Source organism: Chanos chanos, chromosome 2 (genome assembly GCF_902362185.1).
Source record: "Chanos chanos chromosome 2, fChaCha1.1, whole genome shotgun sequence".
Classification (NCBI taxonomy): Eukaryota; Metazoa; Chordata; class Actinopteri; order Gonorynchiformes; family Chanidae; genus Chanos; species Chanos chanos.
Window position 1 is genome coordinate 35577615 of NC_044496.1, and position 18476 is coordinate 35596090.

At 41.3% G+C, this 18476-nt stretch overlaps 2 protein-coding genes across 2 annotated transcripts; both read right to left on the minus strand.

Annotated features, from left to right (window-relative positions):
- Positions 1-1441: 1441 nt before the first annotated feature.
- On the minus strand, positions 1442-14905 carry afg3l1 (AFG3-like AAA ATPase 1). The gene is made up of 16 exons (XM_030794229.1): positions 14667-14905; positions 14245-14332; positions 13521-13615; positions 13025-13174; positions 12825-12899; positions 12302-12426; positions 10345-10615; positions 9546-9683; positions 8822-8975; positions 6735-6842; positions 6251-6376; positions 3828-3938; positions 3396-3511; positions 3109-3309; positions 2562-2756; positions 1442-2159 (listed from the first exon to the last, which is right to left on the minus strand). Exons 1-16 carry the CDS (start codon positions 14796-14798, stop codon positions 1935-1937), a joined length of 2310 nt encoding a protein of 769 aa, XP_030650089.1. The 5' UTR covers positions 14799-14905; the 3' UTR covers positions 1442-1934.
- An 852-nt stretch (positions 14906-15757) lies between these two features.
- Positions 15758-17598, minus strand: urahb (urate (5-hydroxyiso-) hydrolase b). The gene is made up of 4 exons (XM_030794230.1): positions 17525-17598; positions 16871-17016; positions 16632-16767; positions 15758-16226 (listed from the first exon to the last, which is right to left on the minus strand). The coding sequence occupies exons 2-4, from the start codon at positions 17005-17007 to the stop codon at positions 16137-16139; spliced, it is 363 nt and encodes a 120-aa protein (XP_030650090.1). The 5' UTR covers positions 17008-17016; positions 17525-17598; the 3' UTR covers positions 15758-16136.
- Positions 17599-18476: the final 878 nt, after the last annotated feature.

Genomic DNA, 18476 nt, shown 5'->3' on the forward strand with positions numbered 1-18476 from the left:
GAAAATAAAAGAAATACTAGAACAAAAATGATTGAATCAAAGAATCAAACAAATAAAAATAAAATATAAAGAAAAGGAAAAGGATTTGTGAAAGATGTGAAACTGTTTTTTTTTTTTTTTCATTTTATAAATCTACACCTGCTGGTAGATATTGTTGGTTTTTGGCTACAATTATTACATTTATCTCTTTTCTTAAACAAAGATAAAGTTTGGGTAAACCTTCACACATTTTGAACGAAAGAGTATCAATGAGTATATCAAATTTACAATCAAATTCAGTTACCAAACACCAGATGCACCCTGACAGAGAACAATGACAGGCTATTAACTTTAAAAAATCGTTTGTTTTATTTTTTACTGTGCCATGTTTCTTCCATTTTTACGTTCATTTTTACTGTAGAATTTCCAAAACACTGCAGATTCCGGAACATTCTAAATGATGTTCTAAAACGGGCTCATCCCTGATGAGGTTAGCGGTTAGAGTTTCGGTTAGAGAGAGACAGGCTTTGGGATAAAAAGTGATAAATCACTCTGCCTCTGCCCTACTTATGTAGAGAGAGAGAGAGAGAAACAGAGAGAGAGAGAGACGGAGAGAGAGAATGTTGCATGGGTTCAGTTTGACTTCTGTAAGGCTGACTGATAATACTCCTCCTACTCTATTAACTACTTCTCTCAGCTCATAGAAGCGTTCAGATACATCCGGTCAGAGACCACTTACACTTTCAATTCATGTGACTGATTTGACTTTGAGGAGTGGACATGACAGATGTGTGGCTACACAGTGCTTAAGAGAGGAACAGAGAGAGAGAGAGAGAAAGAGAGAAAAAGAGAAAGGCAGAATCGCAGAGAGGCCTGGTAAGAAGAGAGGACTGAGGGCATGGACGAATAAAAGACTGATCCCTACCCCACATTAAGGAGCGAGGAGAGCACAGAGGTAAGGGGAGCAGATACCTGCAGAACACTGAAAACCGCTCCAGAACCACAGATGGTGGCGCAGGGAGGAACACTGCAACATTCAATAACTTAAAAGCGGATTTAAAAACAACACAATCACATTAAAAAAAAAAAAAGATTTTGTTTTTGCTGTTTTCAAATGATCTTGGACTTCTTTTAATCCATTCAAATACCCTATCTTTCTTTTAGCAAAATAAAACTCAGTTAACATACGTTCTGATTGTTGTATGTCACTACCCTACAACTTTGGTGGATTTAACCTGAGATATGAAAAACATGCCAAAGGAATGATTTATTTAACTACTTTACGTGATACAGACAAGACTGTCAGCCAAAAACAGTCGACTGACTGTTCTGGTCAGTTTGCTTTACATATAAAACATTTCCAGCACGTGAGTTCATTGTTTAGGGCACTTTTGAAACACAAAATTTTTATCATGTTCTTTAAAGAGAGAATGACACAAACTCAAACGCTGGATTTGGAGCAGAACAAACCGCTTTAATTGAATTAAATAAGAATTCGCATTGTGACACACAGGCTTCCTCTAAAAGGTCTGCAAAGAGAAAGGAAGCACACTGTACAAAAAAGAAAAATACAACATCTCCTTTCTTGAGGAAAGAAGGAAAGTCAGGTTTTTTGATGGTGAAAAAGTGAAACCAGTGAAAGTACCTACATCAGTCCAGGACATTGTTTAAAATTGTAAAGACCATTAATAACACAGCAGCAGAGGTCTGTGGTTATTCTGTAAATCGGTAACAGAGGGTTTGAGGTTTACCAGGTTTTACATCAGTATTAATGATCTTAAGGCATTTGAAGTTTGAGACCCATTGTAGCACTATCAGAGAAAACAAACTCAATAAAAGCCAAATTCAAACATTTTCCTTCCATGGTCAGGAGTACCCCAGATGCTGTCTCACTGGCTTATTGGGCACCTGGGTTAGGGAGGAAGAGAGAGGAGCAGAATAGGTCCAAGGACAGTCTAGGCTGCCTGTTTCTCCTGTGAGGAGTGTTCCTCTTCCTGGGCTTCTCTTCTTTCCTGATTCCAGTCCTTCAGGCCCTGAGGGAGGCTGGTGTCCTCCTCAAAACTCCCAGTCCCCTCCACAAACTCCTCGTAAGTGGACTTCTCCTCAAATGGCCGGGGCCCGAGGAGCTCCAGCATGTCGGCTTTGTCTAGCACCTCCTTCTCCAACAGACGTTTCCCCACCTGCACGACATCACACAGTTAACAGCGTCAAAATATCAAATAAATTCAACACACACAACACAACACAGTTACCTCGGGTCCAGTTATCAAATATACACATTAGTGCAAAGGCACACAGTTATCTCTGTCTAATTATCATAATAACTGCCTCTGAAAAGAAACAAAGGAACAAAAACAGACTGTTTGAACATATTAGAGACAAATATACATAACAGTGCAAAAAAAAAAAAATCAGGTACTTTCCCCAAAAGAAGTCTGGATGGAAAATCAGACAGATATGAGAACGGGGATGTTTGCAGCAGCGATGAGGGAATACAGAGCAGACCACATTCTGTGGTAAAAACAGGTTAAAAACATAGGTTTAAGGCTGATAATGATTAGGTACAGGATAAGGACTCTCACCATGTCAACCTGTTCCCGTTTCTCGGTGATGAGGTCCAATGTTCTCTGGAAGGCCTGGTTAACCAGCTCTCTGACCTCATCATCAATCAGCTCCGCTGTGGCCTCACTGTAGGGCTTTTCCAGAACCATCTCCCCCTGCCGCGGCAGGTCAAAGGAAACCTGTCCTACTTTATCACTCATCCCAAACTGTACAATCTGCACCACAGAGACAGAAAGGGAGAGAGAGAGACAGAGAGAGAGAGAAGGAACAGAAAGAGAGGAGGAGATTGTGAAGTTCAGAGACTTTCAGTTCTCTTTTTTGTCAGTTCTACCACATCGCATGGCATTCACATGACAACTGAGAGGAAAGACAAAACCACCACAGTCAGACACTGCTTTCAAAACAAAAACAAACAAACAAAAAAACCACCGACAACATCCAATTACAGATGACTTCCACTCAAGCAACTCTCCTAAATCTGAAAGCTATAAACTCTACTACTTAATAATGAGCTTTTAACTCTGATGGTTATAAACTATACATAACCTCTGTGTCGAACAGTCATACCTGTGCGTAGGCAGACTGCGTGACCTTTTTCAGGTCGTCCTGCGCTCCAGTGGTGATCCTGCCGAAAAAAACCTGTTCTGCCACACGTCCTCCCAGCATCATGCACATCCTGTCAAACAGCTGCTCCCGCGTGTACAGGTACTGCTCTTTGGGCAGGTACTGGGCATAACCCAAACCTTTTCCCCTCGGGATGATTGACACCTGCGAAAACCATCCCAAACATTCATTTAGATCTACCAAACCAAAAACCAAATCAGCCAATAATATGAAGGGATCAGGTGATTCACCTTGAGCAGAGGGTCAGCATGTTCCAGGAACCAACCCACTACAGCATGACCCGCCTCATGGTACGCTACTGTCTTCTTCTCAGTGGGCTGCAAAACCTGGGTCTTCTTCTCCAGACCTGGAACAGCAGAAGCAAAGAGAGAGAGAGAAGAGGGAGAGAGAGAGGCAGGCAGAGAGACAGAGACAGAGAGACAGAGACAGGCAAACAGACAGACAGACAGAGAGAGAGGCAGACACAGAGAGAGAGATACTCACTTCTTTGAACTCATATTAAATATTAATAAAGCTAACATGTATTTCCAGAGCGTTTGTGAAACGGTACCACTGTTTCAGGTAACATCAGCATCAGGAGGTGAACAGACTGCAGTAACCCATACAGTGCTGACTGATCCAACACTCCACTCTCTGTTCAGTACTTTGGTTACTGTGCTCACCTCCTATCACTCTGTCAATGGCCTGCTCAAAGTGCTTAGCGTTAACGGCTTCGTTTAGATGCCTGGCAGCAATGAGGGCAGCTTCATTACACACGTTTGCAATGTCAGCTCCTACATGAGAGACAGAGAAAGAGGAACAGAGAAATATAAATATATATATATATAGATATATATAGATATAGATATAGATATATCTACACACACACTTACAGAGAGAGACAGAGAGAGAGAGAGAGATACAGAGAGTCAAGCTGAGGGTTTATAACAGGTGGAGAAATCAGCCCAGTCATATATCTACTGCCATTAGGCTGAATGTAAAGGCCACAAAGACACACGCAACCCTCACGTTACAACAGGGTACACTGCATATTTACATAATCCTCACGTTACAACAGGATACACTGCATATTTACATAATCCTCACGTTACAACAGGATATACTGCATATTTACATAATCCTCACGTTACAACAGGATACACTGCATATTTACATAATCCTCACGTTACAACAGGATATACTGCATATTTACATAATCCTCACGTTACAACAGGATATACTGCATATTTACATAATCCTCACGTTACAACAGGATATACTGCATATTTACATAATCCTCACGTTACAACAGGATACACTGCATATTTACATAATCCTCACGTTACAACAGGATATACTGCATATTTACATAATCCTCACGTTACAACAGGATACACTGCATATTTACATAATCCTCACGTTACAACAGGATACACTGCATATTTACATAATCCTCACGTTACAACAGGATACACTGCATATTTACATAGAAACACTGGCATGATCAAACCTGTAATGCAAATCTGATGATGATTCACTTTAATGTGAAAATTCAAACAGGTGTGAGATCATTAAATTAAGGAATAAAGGTCCTGCACTAATTCAGGCACTACTATTAAAAAATAAAGAGTTTAAGAGTGAACGGCAATCACTTTTCTCTGCATACAAACATCTGTTTCTCATCAAGCATGTTTGTAGAAGGGGAGACTGAGTCACATCGGACAAAGAGAACAGCGAATAATGCTCAGTGAATTGGATAGTTCTGATAAGTTCCCTGTATTGAGTTTTAAAAATGAAGCAATAGAGAGGAGACAGACAAGACAAATATGAAACCACACAGAGCAGCCAATACCAAAATACAAAGAGAGAGATCAAATGTGCAAATGTTAACACGTAAAGAGGTAAAACCTGAAAAGACAGAGATCAGACAAGTGCTGCACATGTACATTAAAAAGAGAAACATTGATAAAATAAAAGGGAGAACAGATAAGAAGATATGGAGAAAAACTAAAGGAGTAAAGTTTTGTTCTGAGATGTTGTTTTTTTTTTTTTTTTTTTTTTAAACTGTTCTCACAGGGTATCTCTTCTGGCATTAAGCCATGGTCACGTGACTCAGATAAAATGTTTCAGACATCAGGCCTCAGTAAACATGTTTAAGATTCCAAGACTGCTTGTCTTTTTTTTCTGTCTCTGCTTCATTAAACAGGCCAGTGCAGGAGAGTTTTTACAGCTCTGTTTGGAACATAAGCACTCTGGCACTCTGAGATGGACAAAGGTGCCAGAGCAGTAAAGAGTTTCAAAAAACACGTGAATCGATTTGGGAAATGGATCCAGAGCGAAACTAGGCGAGGCAGCTACTAGGCGAAACTACGAGCTACGGCGATGCAGCTAGGACGACGGCACATTCTCCGTCACTGGTCTGGTCAGAAGTTTTCACAGTGGCATGCTGTAAGTTCTGCACCCATTCAAAGACCCAATGTTTGACTTCCTGGCACCGTCTAGACACCTAAAAACAAAACCATCTGTCCACTTTTTTGTGTCCTGTGGGTCGACTCGTGCAATAATTCTGAGGAAAAATAAAAATCAGCGGAGGCCCATGTAGCTCTGTGACTGATTAGCTGAGGAAAGACTGTATTGATTAATGTCTCCATTCAGAAGGCTAGTTCTTTGGCTGCGCGTTTTTTAATATGACTGTGGGTCCCTGACTGGATCCTCAGGCCTAGGTTGATGCACATTTCACTGCAGCGTTTTTTTTGAGCAACAGACTGAAAAAAAATGGCTTATGTTACAGAGCATTTTAACATACTACACACTGTCACACCAAGCACTGGCAATATGGGATTTACAGCAGCTGCTGATTCAGAGCTCTTACATAGCAACAGCACACACTCTCTCACACTCTCACACACACACACTCTCTCCCTCTCTCTCACACACACACTCTCTCCCTCTCGCGCTCTCTCTCTGTCTCTTAGCGACAGCCAATGCAATGGAATGTCTCTTTTGACTTTGATCTAGTGTGACTCTAAAGAAGGAAGAAAAAAAGAAAAACTATCGCAGCTGTGAACACCAGCCAAGTTGAACACAGGTCAAGCATCACACGCACCAGTAAAGCCTGGAGTGGCCGCAGCCATTTTCCTGGCCAGTGCGTCAAGGTCCATGCTGGGATCCAGTTTTAGAGGTCGCAGATGGACTTTAAAGATGGACGCTCGGCCTTTGATATCAGGAGGACCTGGAGTAAAGGAACACAGAATTAAAACACAGGTCATAAGTAGATCAATCCACAAAAAAAAAAAAAAAATTAAACCAAAACGTCCAACTTCATTTACAAATGTCATGGGTGTTTTCTGCTGTCTATGAAACACTGGTACCCATCTTGTGCACTTTTCACAAGCGTATATGTTCACTAAAATCTGTGCTATGATACAGCTACCTCTGAGCGCTGTGAAAAGAGTGCAGGAGGATGTTTGGCTGTCGAGGGAATAACCAACAGGATGACTTGTGATATATTTAACTATCTGACAGAAGCCAAAAACCAAGTAATACGCAGCAGGCCAGAGTCCAAATTCCTCAGTATCAGTTTCTCATACCTATGTAAATCTGCCTGTCGAATCGGCCAGGTCTCATCAGGGCCGGATCCAGGATATCTGGCCTGTTGGTACCAGCCAGGACAACCACGTTAGTGCTGGTGTTGAACCCTGGAAGACCAAAAACAAGGTTAAAATAATGTTTTGTTTTGTTGTCAGCTGAATATGATTCGGTGAGAAATTTTTTATTTGTTTGTTTGTAAGAAGAGTCAAGTCTAGTAAATCTTTTATCACTTAGATACTGTTGCTCAGTGATCCCAACAATTCTGAAATTTTCTTTCACACATTCTAATAACTTGGCTGGGGTCAAACAAACCCAGACCTCTCATAGCTGTTTACTTGTCATGACCTCTGATCCCTAAACTCACCTCTGACTCTCTGAATTGACACCGCCTTTACCCAACACAGACAACAGGAAGTGAGAGGCAGGCAGAAAATCAAATTCATTCACATTCCCTTTCAGAACAATAAGTACGACCATGTAAGACGAGGAAGGCAAGGGGAGGCTGTTTTGTTTTGTATCACAGACCAATGGGTCAACAACAACAACAACAACAATAATTTTATTCCAGCTACAGCTCCATCAACCTGGATTTGTTGAGTGCGAAAATCAGCTAACCTCAAGACTTAATACAGAGCTGTTGTTTCAAAAAAGTCTTTTATGTATAACAACTAGGGATGTCCCGATCCGATCTCAAAGATCGGTATTGGGGCCGATCAAGGCATTTTTTAACTGATCGGTATCGGCTTTTCTGAGCACGACCCTAAGCCCGATCCTTTGTTTTACGTCAGTTGTCACACAGGTGTCTTAAACGGAGAGCATAATTTGTGGCAGGACGCGGCTAAAATGTCTGCAGTGTGGATATGTTTTACATTGGGAAATGAAACAGCCACTTGTAATGTCTGCAATGCGAGCATTTCGCGAGGGGTAGTAACACAGAGCTGCGTTTAATAGGCTACTACCACTTTGATACGGCACCTAAAAAATAAACACTCAGCGGAATACAGTGATTTCTCACAGGTAACTCAGGCAAAGGCTGCTCCGAGGCAACACACATTGGAGGATATACTTTTAGAAGGAGAGAGAAATTTCCTCGAGACAGCGACAAGGCCAAAAAGACCAACCCATGTGGTAGCGAATACGGAGGTGCGTTCAAATACGGCAAATTGAGGCTTTCTGAGGTTTCTTTTAACTTTTAAATTTGAACGTTTTTTAGGTCAGCATACTCCGACAACATTGATCCTCAAGGCTACTAATAACAACCAAGGTATCATTTCAAAATTGAAACACCTAACGCTTTAGCTGTATGTGATGTATGCGAGTTAGCCTGAACTAACGACCACAGAGAGCAATACAGTCACTAACGCTAAGGATTGATAATGATGGCATACAAAAAAGGAGACTTTCAGAAAAAGTATCAACGTACCTGACAGTTAGACAATTTAACCACTTGAATTATTGTAAGATTAAATAAAATTTAGCACTTACGTATATTTTCTTGTGTAACTCCAACAGTGCGCCTTACCCTCTCAACACTACATTTCAGACACTGCTCTACCGGAACTTTACTTTGTTATTTTGTAAAATAAAAAAGCAATAAAAAACAAATTAAGGAACAGCTTGGCCGCAGGCAATTTTCTTCTTAATGCATGTGCTATTCCGTTGTCAGGCATATACACTGAATTAGTTTTAATAACTTTAATGTACTTGAAATGTGCACTGTGCATCTGCATTACCTTGGAAAATACAAGCATCGGGTCAGGACTTGGTATCGGCAGATACTCAAGATTAAATGACTCGGATCAGGATCAGGGGCAAAAAAAATTTGATCGGGACATCCCTAATAACAACTACTTCACCCAGTGGGTATTTCTTGAGGAGCAGTTCATGCATATTCACACCAGCATGTCCAGCTGAACCCGCATGCAAATACAAAACAGAAAAGGTCTGGTCGCAGTGGTGCCTCAGATCCACACTTTGTTTGATAAATGTTTTAATTTTCAAACAGGGCAGCTGGCTATCTGGTCTTTTCCTACCATTTCTGTTACCCATAACCATGTGACTCTGCGACCTCTGACCCCCCACTCACCGTCCATCTCCACCAATAGCTGGTTGAGTGTGTTCTCCTGCTCGCTCTGGCCCCCAAAGTTTCCACCCCCCCTCTTCCTGCCCACTGCATCAATCTCATCGATGAACAGAATGCAGGGGGCGTTTTTTCGCGCCATAGCGAACATGTCCCTCACCTAAAAACAAACAAAAGCAAACAAACAAGCAAAAAAAACAGACACCATTCAAATGGATTAGTGTAATGTTTCCATACATTGGGGGAATTTTAAGTCTTTCCGTCTGCTGGACCGATTCTTTTATGTGAACATTAAGAGAAGGGTCATCCTCACTAACACATGCCTACCCCGTAATTAAATTTCTGTTGTGATTTTTTTCTGACATGTTTATTTAGGTATCAACATTTACTATGGTTTCTTTTTTTCATCTGCATTTTTTTAAATTCAGTAAGCATCTCAAGTAATTTACTTGGATAATCACCCCCGACCCTCTTCTTACACACCTATTATTAAAAACCCAATAAACCAAAACTGTTTCAGAGCTTCTTGGTACAATGCAGAAAATATTTGTGGCAATATTGATGAAAAATATAAATGTAACAGTTATTGCCTGGAACATCACATTCTGAGGCTGCTCAACACAAAACACACACCACTCACACACACGCACGCATACACACACTCGCAGCCATATACACACACACACATACACACGCAGGCACGCACACACATACTGTATCAGTGACTCACCCTGGCAGGCCCAACTCCCACAAACATCTCGAGGAATTCGGAGCCATTCACGGTGATGAAAGGGACGTTGGCCTCTCCGGCCGTGGCTTTGGCCAGCAGAGTCTTCCCTGTGCCTGGAGGTCCTGACAACACAGCGCCCTGGGAGTAAAGAGGACAGACCCAGAGCACATTAAACATGCCCTGATTCACTGCACAGTACCGCTCCCAGTCAACACAGGTCATCTATTGCACATCAATACCAACATGATCATAATATTCAGACTGTTTCACACACAGTGAGACAATATTTCATTACAGCGGAGTGTCCCACGCACTCCTCCATGGCTCAATCTGTTCAGAAAAAAAAAAAAAAGATTTTCCCAAGTGCAAGGGAAATAATACAGGTCCTATTGTGGAAGCATTTTTAAAAAAAAAAAAAAAATCAAAGCCACCACTGCAGCTTTCGCCATGCAATTAAGCTACCCATCATTCATAGTAAGCACCGTGACATTTGAAAACAGCTCAGGGATTGACTATAAAATCTAAGCTGAAACTTTAATACGTGAGAACCACAACAATCCCACCGCGGTTTAAAATTCCAATATCAACAAAGAAATTTTCTCTGCAAAAAGAAAAAAACCCCCAAAAACAAACAAAAAAAAACAGTCAGTTATTTCAGGGGGTAACACTGGCAATACACATCCAGGCCCCTGAACCTGTGTGACACTAAAAAAACTCTCTGGGACTCATGACATGAATGACTGGTCTACTGAGACATATAGACTACTCAACAGTCATTGTTATTCTATGAAGTCCCAACCTTCGGGATTTTCGCCCCCAGATCCTGATATTGCTGTGGGTTCTTTAGGAAGTTGACAAACTCCATGATTTCCAGTTTGGCCTCCTCACAGCCTGCCACGTCCTTAAACTTAACGTCGATGTTGTCCTTCATCATCTTCGCCGTTGATTCGCTCATGCTAAATGGCCCTCCCCTCCCGCCTCCTACACCTCCACCCATTGGCCCCCGTCGGAGGGTGAAGAGCAGAAAGCCAATCAGCAGCAGGGTGGGAATGATGCTCATTAAGAAGGACCTGTAAAAAAAATGAGAGCATTTGTGCACAAGCAGTTTTAAGACTTAAATATGCTACTTGTAAAAGCAACTTCCAATTCTCACATTTATAACAGTCACATTTCTATGTATGAGCACCAGTAGAAGTAGTGCTAAATAGCATTTGCACTAGAACAGCAAAGTGCTACTTTCTGACTACCGTGTGTAAGCTGTATGAGTTAGTATTTGCCTGTATGTAAGCTACAAAAGGCAGTATACTGCCATAGGCAACTGCTCGCAGCTTGTAGTGAACTGTATGTGTGGATATTAAAGGACAGTATTATTCACCAAAGGAGGGGATTTGGCCCCTCTGTGTGAGTTGTGCGGAAGGACACTGACTGAGCTGTGTCGGGCAGCAACTGGAGGAGAGACTTTTTACTTTGCAATGTGTGGGCTAATAAATGTTTCAATGATTCTGAGGTTAAACATTGCACAGAATGATTCTGAGTTTAAACATTGCACAGATTCTTCCCATGTCCCCCTGTTCTCTCTCTCTCTCTCTCTCTGTCTGACCCTTTCTATCGCTATTCACCCGTCCCTGACCTTTTTATCACTTGTCACCCTTCCTATCTCTTTTTACCCTTCCTTGACCCTTTCTATCCCTTTGCAAATTCCAAAAAGTGTCTCCTCTCTTCAGGCAGAGATACCCCCAAAAGGATAGCAGCAACCCCCTCCCCCCGTTTGCAAATCAGATAAAATGCCAGACTTCCTGCTATTCTTCAGTTCAGCTTTCAGCTAAGCTGCAGTTCAGCTATCGGTTCAGCTTCAGCTCCAGTTGAGCTCCTGTTGTCCCGACCATAATGTAGTCTGACTTGCTCATCTCTGCGAACAATCAGCCCAGCCTCACCACTTTGGAAGATCCACAATGCTGAAAGACTCTCCCTGCACCGACACAAAGTCTTACTCACGGTCTCCTATTGCTAACCTCAGGTACTCTGGTCTCTCATACCTGAAAGTGGCTGGGCCTGGTCTTCTTCCCCCTTTTTCTCTCCTTCCCTCACTACCCTTTTGTGTGTAAGTAACTCCACTAGAACATCACTCAGATAGTTCTTTTGGTTAAGCGTGCCTCTTTGTGAGTAATGCCTCATTCTCGCGTAGTTGTTCATTCATACATACTTTAGGTAACAAGGATATTGTCATTGTCTACCATTAGTTGTTTGTCCTCTTGTGAGTAGTTTAGATGCTGTTGTATGTGTGTGTGTATAGCGGATTTGCCATAATTCCACCTGAATCACAATTTATTCAACATTAGATTCATTCTGTACCATTGAACTTGATCATTGTAATAAACATGTACGTTCGTATTCCCACTCTTTGAGTATGTGATAAATTGTTTCCAAGTTACTGAATGTGGTGATCCAGGAACTTAGTTAGCTATAGAAGTATTGAATTCAAGGAGTATTATTATACTAGCTACTTTAATGCTATTATTTAATATATGTTAAGGCTGATGAACAGTTATTTTGCATAATTTCGAGGTTCAGTGTTCAGAGCGCTGAGTTGTACATAGAGTTTTTCAGAATAACCGTAATTTCGCTGGGTTCAGGATCTGAAATAAGGTTATGGTTACAGCTAAGTGATATTAGTATTAAGTCTAATATTCACAGTATATCATTAACCAGAATTTCCCTGCACCATTGGCCTGACAGCTGTATGGTAGGACACTCACCCGTCACTCTCAGAGGTGTATACCACTGCTGCCCTGTGAGAGGGCTCCAGTCCCAGTTCATAGTGGGCTGCCTCCAGGTTCCTCTCAAAGGTATCAACACTGCCAATGTTAAACCACACATAGCTCTGAAACAAACACATCCACGTGTCACTCAAGATAAGATGCTCCGCCCCCAGCTGTATTCTGCAAATCAGTTTCCTAATGAATACTCACGTGCTAATAAACATATGCCACAAAGTTGCCTGACTAATCTTATTCCTTATATTACAACCACATAATAAATGTAAATGTCAAGAGATTGGTACCAGCAGCAGTAAAAAAAGTATATACAGGTAGAAAGATAACTTCATATTTAGGGCTGTAACCAAACACCACATAAGAAGGGATATCAGACAACAAACTAAAATCATTCAGGCAGTAATACTGACATAGTCAACCACTCCTGGTGACTGGAAAAAAAATAGACACAGAACAGACAAAGGAGCTGAAATATTGACCTGAACTGTCACACACAGTGACTCACCGTTTCTGATCTGTCTGCTCCTGGCACTAAAATAACCCTTACAAACTGCTTGTTCACAACCTCCAAACGGTCAACCTGCAAACACAGGACAACAGGGGACATATGAATTATGAATACTGCTGTGGGCTTCAGTCAGAGAAATGCCACTGTCTGACTGGAGACATGTTCCTGTACATCACCAGTCCACTCTACACACTCACCAGTCCCATGCCCAGGTAGCGATGTACAAAGTCCTTCCAGGTGATCTCTTTGCCTGGGTCCCTCAGGTAGAGATACAGCAGCACAGAGGCCACTCCGCCTGCTGCTACTGCGACGTAGCGAAAATCCTTATCGTCCCATGGGATATCCCCCTGAGAGAGAAGGAGAGAACAAGAGAAAGCCACTGACTGACAGAGGAACACATATAGAGTGACCAGTTTGATTAGTCTGATGACCATCTTTTCACACACCTATAGCACATCTAGTTTTCAGATGCTCCTAAGAAAGCCTGGTCAGCTGAAAAAGGTTCATCAGACTAGGACTGAAATTAAAATCCACAGTTGATCCCTGTGTGTCTAACAGCTCTGTTTACCACTGATGGACAGATTTGGAAAGTTTTGGTTTTGCAATCCACATTGTGTACATTAATGTGAAAGAATCAAAAGCACATTCTAAACTAAATGAAGTAAAACTGTGACTGATTTAGCCTTGACAAACCTGCTGGATTCGACTCTTCCAGTCTTTCTTCCCTCCTTTTCTTCCTCCTCCTCCTCCTCCTCCTCTGCTCCGGTCCGGCCCACTGGCTTTCCCATCTTTAAAACAAGAGATTGTAAGAGCATGACAACAACACTGTGCCGTACCTTATGAGACAGTATCTCATCCACAGGAGGAAAGAAAAATACATTAATATACATGACCATGGGAAGAGCATCATTGTCAACATTTGGCGACTACTGGCTGCACATAATTAAACTGATTATCAAACTGGTTTAACACTGGTCCTCTTCTGCCAAGATGTCTGGCTGGCACCAGTTCAGTTAAGGTTTAGAGGCTGGTTAAGCAGCCTAACGTGGATTATGGTTTTGGTTCCCATGCATGATTAGCAAATTGAAAAAGTGCTTGAGAGTAATTAGTTATAGTTTTAATGCTAATATGACCTTTAGTAAAGCCCAAACTACCCCCTAATCGCTCCAGAGGTGCCTGAAAGTATCTAAGTCTCTGTTTGAACTCACAAATGTGTTTGTTCTCTGAAACAAGCAAAGAGGAAATATCCATTGTAATGAATATACGACGCAGCTTTAATAGAAAAGGCATAACTGATGTTTGTAATAATTGACTGTAGCTTACACGTCAGTTATCTTGAAAAGCCACCGTATTGGCACGTTCATATGCATATGGTGACTTCGCCTGAATGTTTTGAGAGTTTGGAATTGACACTCACCTTTTGGTGGCTCCGTGGAATAAAACAACGTGGAGGAATAAGCACTCCCGAGAGATGAGAGCGGACTAAGGCGATTTACAGCTAAGACCTGACAATAAATGAGGACAGACAAGATATTTTGCTTACCGACATGTAAAAGAGAGTTACATTCCATTAGACAATGCTAGAACAAAATGGATGTAATTTGACCAAAGAGCCGAGTCATCATGACATACCAAACTTAACTGAGGCTGATAAAACGTTACGAGATCACCTTCACTGAATATGGATAAACAAAAATGCATCTGGCTGACAATTCTGTCAATATTGAAAAAGACAGTTTGAACAAACGGAAAAAACGATAAATATACCTGAGACCAAAGACCGCGGTATGCGCTTGGCTAATGTTAAAAAAACAACAACAACAAAACATCTGTCCTTACCCTAGGAATACAGCCAGTGTACACTGGCGACGACAGCTTCCGAGCGGTGACCAAACTGGATCTTCCCAAAGCTCTCGCGGCTAACCGCAGAGGCGAAGCAGCCACCGAGAGTAGCCCTATCATCAGAGCCATTCTCGTGCCGCTGCCTGCCTTCTTTTAAAACTTAAAATTATTGCTTTCCCTCACCAGCTTTAACTGATTCTGTACCTAGTTGAATAACGGCCAGCGAGAATGTCACCCCAATGCCAAAAGGACCAGCGAAGGCGTTCCTAAATGTTGCCTGACGCAATGTTTTGTAATACTTCATTTTTAGATAACACCGTGTACGTTCATAATGATATAAATGCATTCGTGGTTATTAATATTATTTCCGTTATTATCTCTGTTAGAGTTTTGTATATACATTTGAGGAAATGTATTTCTTTATACCCCACGATGATAAGGTCAACTTTGGGTCCTTTCTCACTGCCAACTTTGACTTCGCTGATTGGCTCAGAACCCACTGACGATTCTGTTTTTCGCACATGAAGCTTATGAAACTTTTTATGAAAATACAGTTATAACATTCTGAAGAGTCCGCACTGAATCGTTAAAACGTGAATAACATCTGGAGAGGAAATGGACACAGCGAACAAATCAGATTGCTAGAGCAGGATTAGTCACAAAGTTCCGATTTTGATATAACAAGGATTCAGTGAAGTGTCCGAAAATCAGTGATCCCTCAGTCAGCACGAGAATCCACCAGCGTCACTTGATCCCGAGCAACAATCCCGAGTCACACAGCTCATTCGAATCCAGTTCAGCTTTTATTCAGTTAAGCAGATGGAACGTGGATTTTGTCCGCACAAAGAATTCGTTCTTTGTATGATAATGGCACTAAATTGTACTAACCGCTAGATGGCGTACATTCAATAAAGAATCTTGGTATAGGGACGTTAATGTCGTGAATTGCCAGTAGTGTGTATGTTAAAAGAGTGTCTCCAGGTTTGAACTAATATAAACAAACATAAACACTAGAGACTGGTAATACATAAAACGGGCAGTAAATTGTTATATAATAGTATTTATATATTTTATTATTCTGTACACATGAGTAACAGTTATTGAACACACTGACCTTTTCAGAATATTCTCTGAAACCTGTACCACAGAGGACACAAAGATAGTTTTATACTTAGAAAATTTGGGGATTAAAGAGTAAGTCAAACAAAGTTTTCTGTTATACTTACAAGAGTGTAACAATCAAATCCTGTATGACAATTATCACATTAGATGACAGTTTGCCTGTGTTATACAGACTGTCTGTCTCTGATGGAAGGAGTAATAAATCTTAGCTGATTGCTGGTATAACAAGCACGATCAGGAAAAGTTTTCATTTGGTTAAAGAAAACTCCTCTGAAGCTTTTCAAAATAGCTTGTTTTAGAGTAATAGAAAGCTCTCTGATGGTCAAGCGTAGAGAGAGATGCTCACTAGCTCCCCTTGTATGTGCTGTATGAATAGCGGCTGAAGAGGAGGGGAAGGTGATACCTTTGGTCCGATTCCGTGATGGAGAAAACAACCTGAAAGAACCAAGACAAGCAGCAGGACACACAATGTATAAATCCTTTTAGTTTATGAGGATGAAGTGACATATAAACGACAGAAGAAAATCAGAGAGAGGAGCCTGGGGCAGCCTTAATGTATTACATATGTCCAATAGAATGAATGTTGTTCTTTTAAATAATTCACAGGACCTTTATTTTGACATGCACACACCATGTTGAAATATCTCATCAGGTTTGTTGCTAGCTCTAACAAAAATTTTGTAAGTAGTGTAGAGTTTATTACTACATGTGATAATAAACTAATTATGTAATAATAATACAGTAAATCAATTATTATGTTCCAAAGTTGTGAGTAATTTTGCTGAATGGGCACAGAGTAAACTGAGAACTGGGAGAAGCATGAATCCTGATCTAACTCACCTCAACATATGGGTGGAAGCAAGTCTGGCCCAAACTCTCCCAGTACTGCCCAGTCTCAAAGCGCATCTTATACAGCCCTGGAGTGAAAGCCTCTCTGGAGATAAGACCTGGGCACCGCCCGTCCGAATCTGTGGTTCTGGAACAGTTTGTGGTAAACTGATTAGAGACAGACTTTTTGGTAACAGACTGAAAATAGTAGTGGCTGCATCTCTTCTGCTGGACAGTAATTCTTTTCCCACCCCACAGTTATGAGGCTCCAGAGGACAAGCTGGGGGTCCAGCCTGTGCAGACTGAGGGCCATACGGGCAGCAGGGAGTCCATCTCCTGTGTTCAGCACATGAGTGGTCAGAGGACTGCTGTCTTTTAAGGATGTCATGCCTGGTCTCTGTGTAGTAAGTAACATGAAGGCATGGACAGGTTAGGGAGTTCTCCCACAATAAACAGACTTTCTGTATTTCCCCCTGTTGTTTTTGTATGGACAGCTGCAAAGATCTTCAGATTAAAATCGTTCTTTAGATGTAAAGAAATGATTGCACTATCAGTGATCTGCATGAACAAGTGGTGAATTCAGAAACAGAAACACACACGCACACGGACATATAGAATGTCGTGTTTGCTGTCCATGGTACTGACAACAAGTCTTGTTATAAAAATGATATGGACTCCCTGAAAAATTCACGACTGTAGATATTTAGAGTGCAGGCCTCTTCGAGTCAGGTGGTAAACTACTTATTCATAGACAACCATATGTATCTCTTAGATCCTTCACGATGCGGTTTGAGTACTGGAGGTAAACGACAATGTGTTCAAACTCGACTCTGACTTCACAGACATTTTTCACTCCTGCCTGGAAAGGTAGGTATCAAACTCCGATACCGGAGGCGTAAAAATACCTTATATGTCGTTTACAGATCCTCAGTGTAATCCCACGTTGTGCTCGCGAGTTCACCTGGGCGATGAATGTCCACACCAATCGCAGTGAATGGCCTATGACTCCAGATTCAACTGTTTAATGTGTAAACTATGACGTCACGAGTTAAACAACAAGTACTTACCCCAAATGATGAAAAAAAAAAAACCACCCAAAACGGTGAAATGTTTCACTATGGGGGATTCTGTCGGTGTTCAAATGTTTCCCATCAATTATTATGCGCAAAATGAAAATGCTTCGCCATTTTAAAAAGTTTTTATAATACAAATAAGAACCATTACCAGCGTAAACTGGGTTCTGTTTCAAGGTATGACAGTAGGTTAAAGGTTACTCTTCTGTGGACTTTAACCTCATATGATATGTTTGTCAAGTTTTGCCGAGTGAAACAAAGGTTTAATTTGTCGTCTGAGAAAGGACTGTCGCCAGCTACTTGTTAACAACAGTACGTTACCCTGTAACAACCATTGAACGTGACGGGATGAATACATTCTAGGAATGAGACCGATTCGCCAGTGCCTTCATTAAAGTTGACACTCGGTAACCGAAGCTCAGTCTCACATAAAACGCGCAAAATAGCAAAAATCTGGGCAGCGAGAAGAATGTTAGAAGCCCGCGAAAGACCGAATTTCATAGGGACGATTTCAGCTTCAAGGGCTATGACGACGATAATAACGTGTTCGAATTATCAGCCTTTCTCCTGGCGCCTCGACAGCCACTACTATTATGATGCTTATACAGTGTTTTGTTTGTTTGAAGGCAAAGCTTCATCAGTTACAGATGACAGTCGAAAGTACAGTTTGAAACAAATGATGGTGACCCACAAAGGGCTCTGTATTTTGCCATGTGTGAGAAGGAAAAAAAATCCTTGCCAGTAAAATCTCTCAGTAGGCTATTTTTTAAACTTTAGACATATT

What these genes read in the sequence shown, in the direction of transcription:
- afg3l1 (XM_030794229.1), bottom strand. Translation starts at nt 14,798, where the DNA reads ATGGCTCTGATGATAGGGCTACTCTCGGTGGCTGCTTCGCCTCTGCGG. An exon ending in GAGCAGACAGATCAGAAACG is followed by an intron (nt 12,427 to 12,824) that starts GTGAGTCACTGT and finishes TGTTTGTTTCAG; the next exon opens with AGCTATGTGTGGTTTAACAT. An exon ending in CATTGACAGAGTGATAGGAG is followed by an intron (nt 3,512 to 3,827) that starts GTGAGCACAGTA and finishes CTGCTGTTCCAG; the next exon opens with GTCTGGAGAAGAAGACCCAG.
- urahb (XM_030794230.1), bottom strand. Translation starts at nt 17,007, where the DNA reads ATGACATCCTTAAAAGACAGCAGTCCTCTGACCACTCATGTGCTGAAC. An exon ending in TGGAGCCTCATAACTGTGGG is followed by an intron (nt 16,768 to 16,870) that starts GTGGGAAAAGAA and finishes AAACTGTTCCAG; the next exon opens with AACCACAGATTCGGACGGGC. An exon ending in GCTTCCACCCATATGTTGAG is followed by an intron (nt 16,227 to 16,631) that starts GTGAGTTAGATC and finishes TGGTTCTTTCAG; the next exon opens with GTTGTTTTCTCCATCACGGA.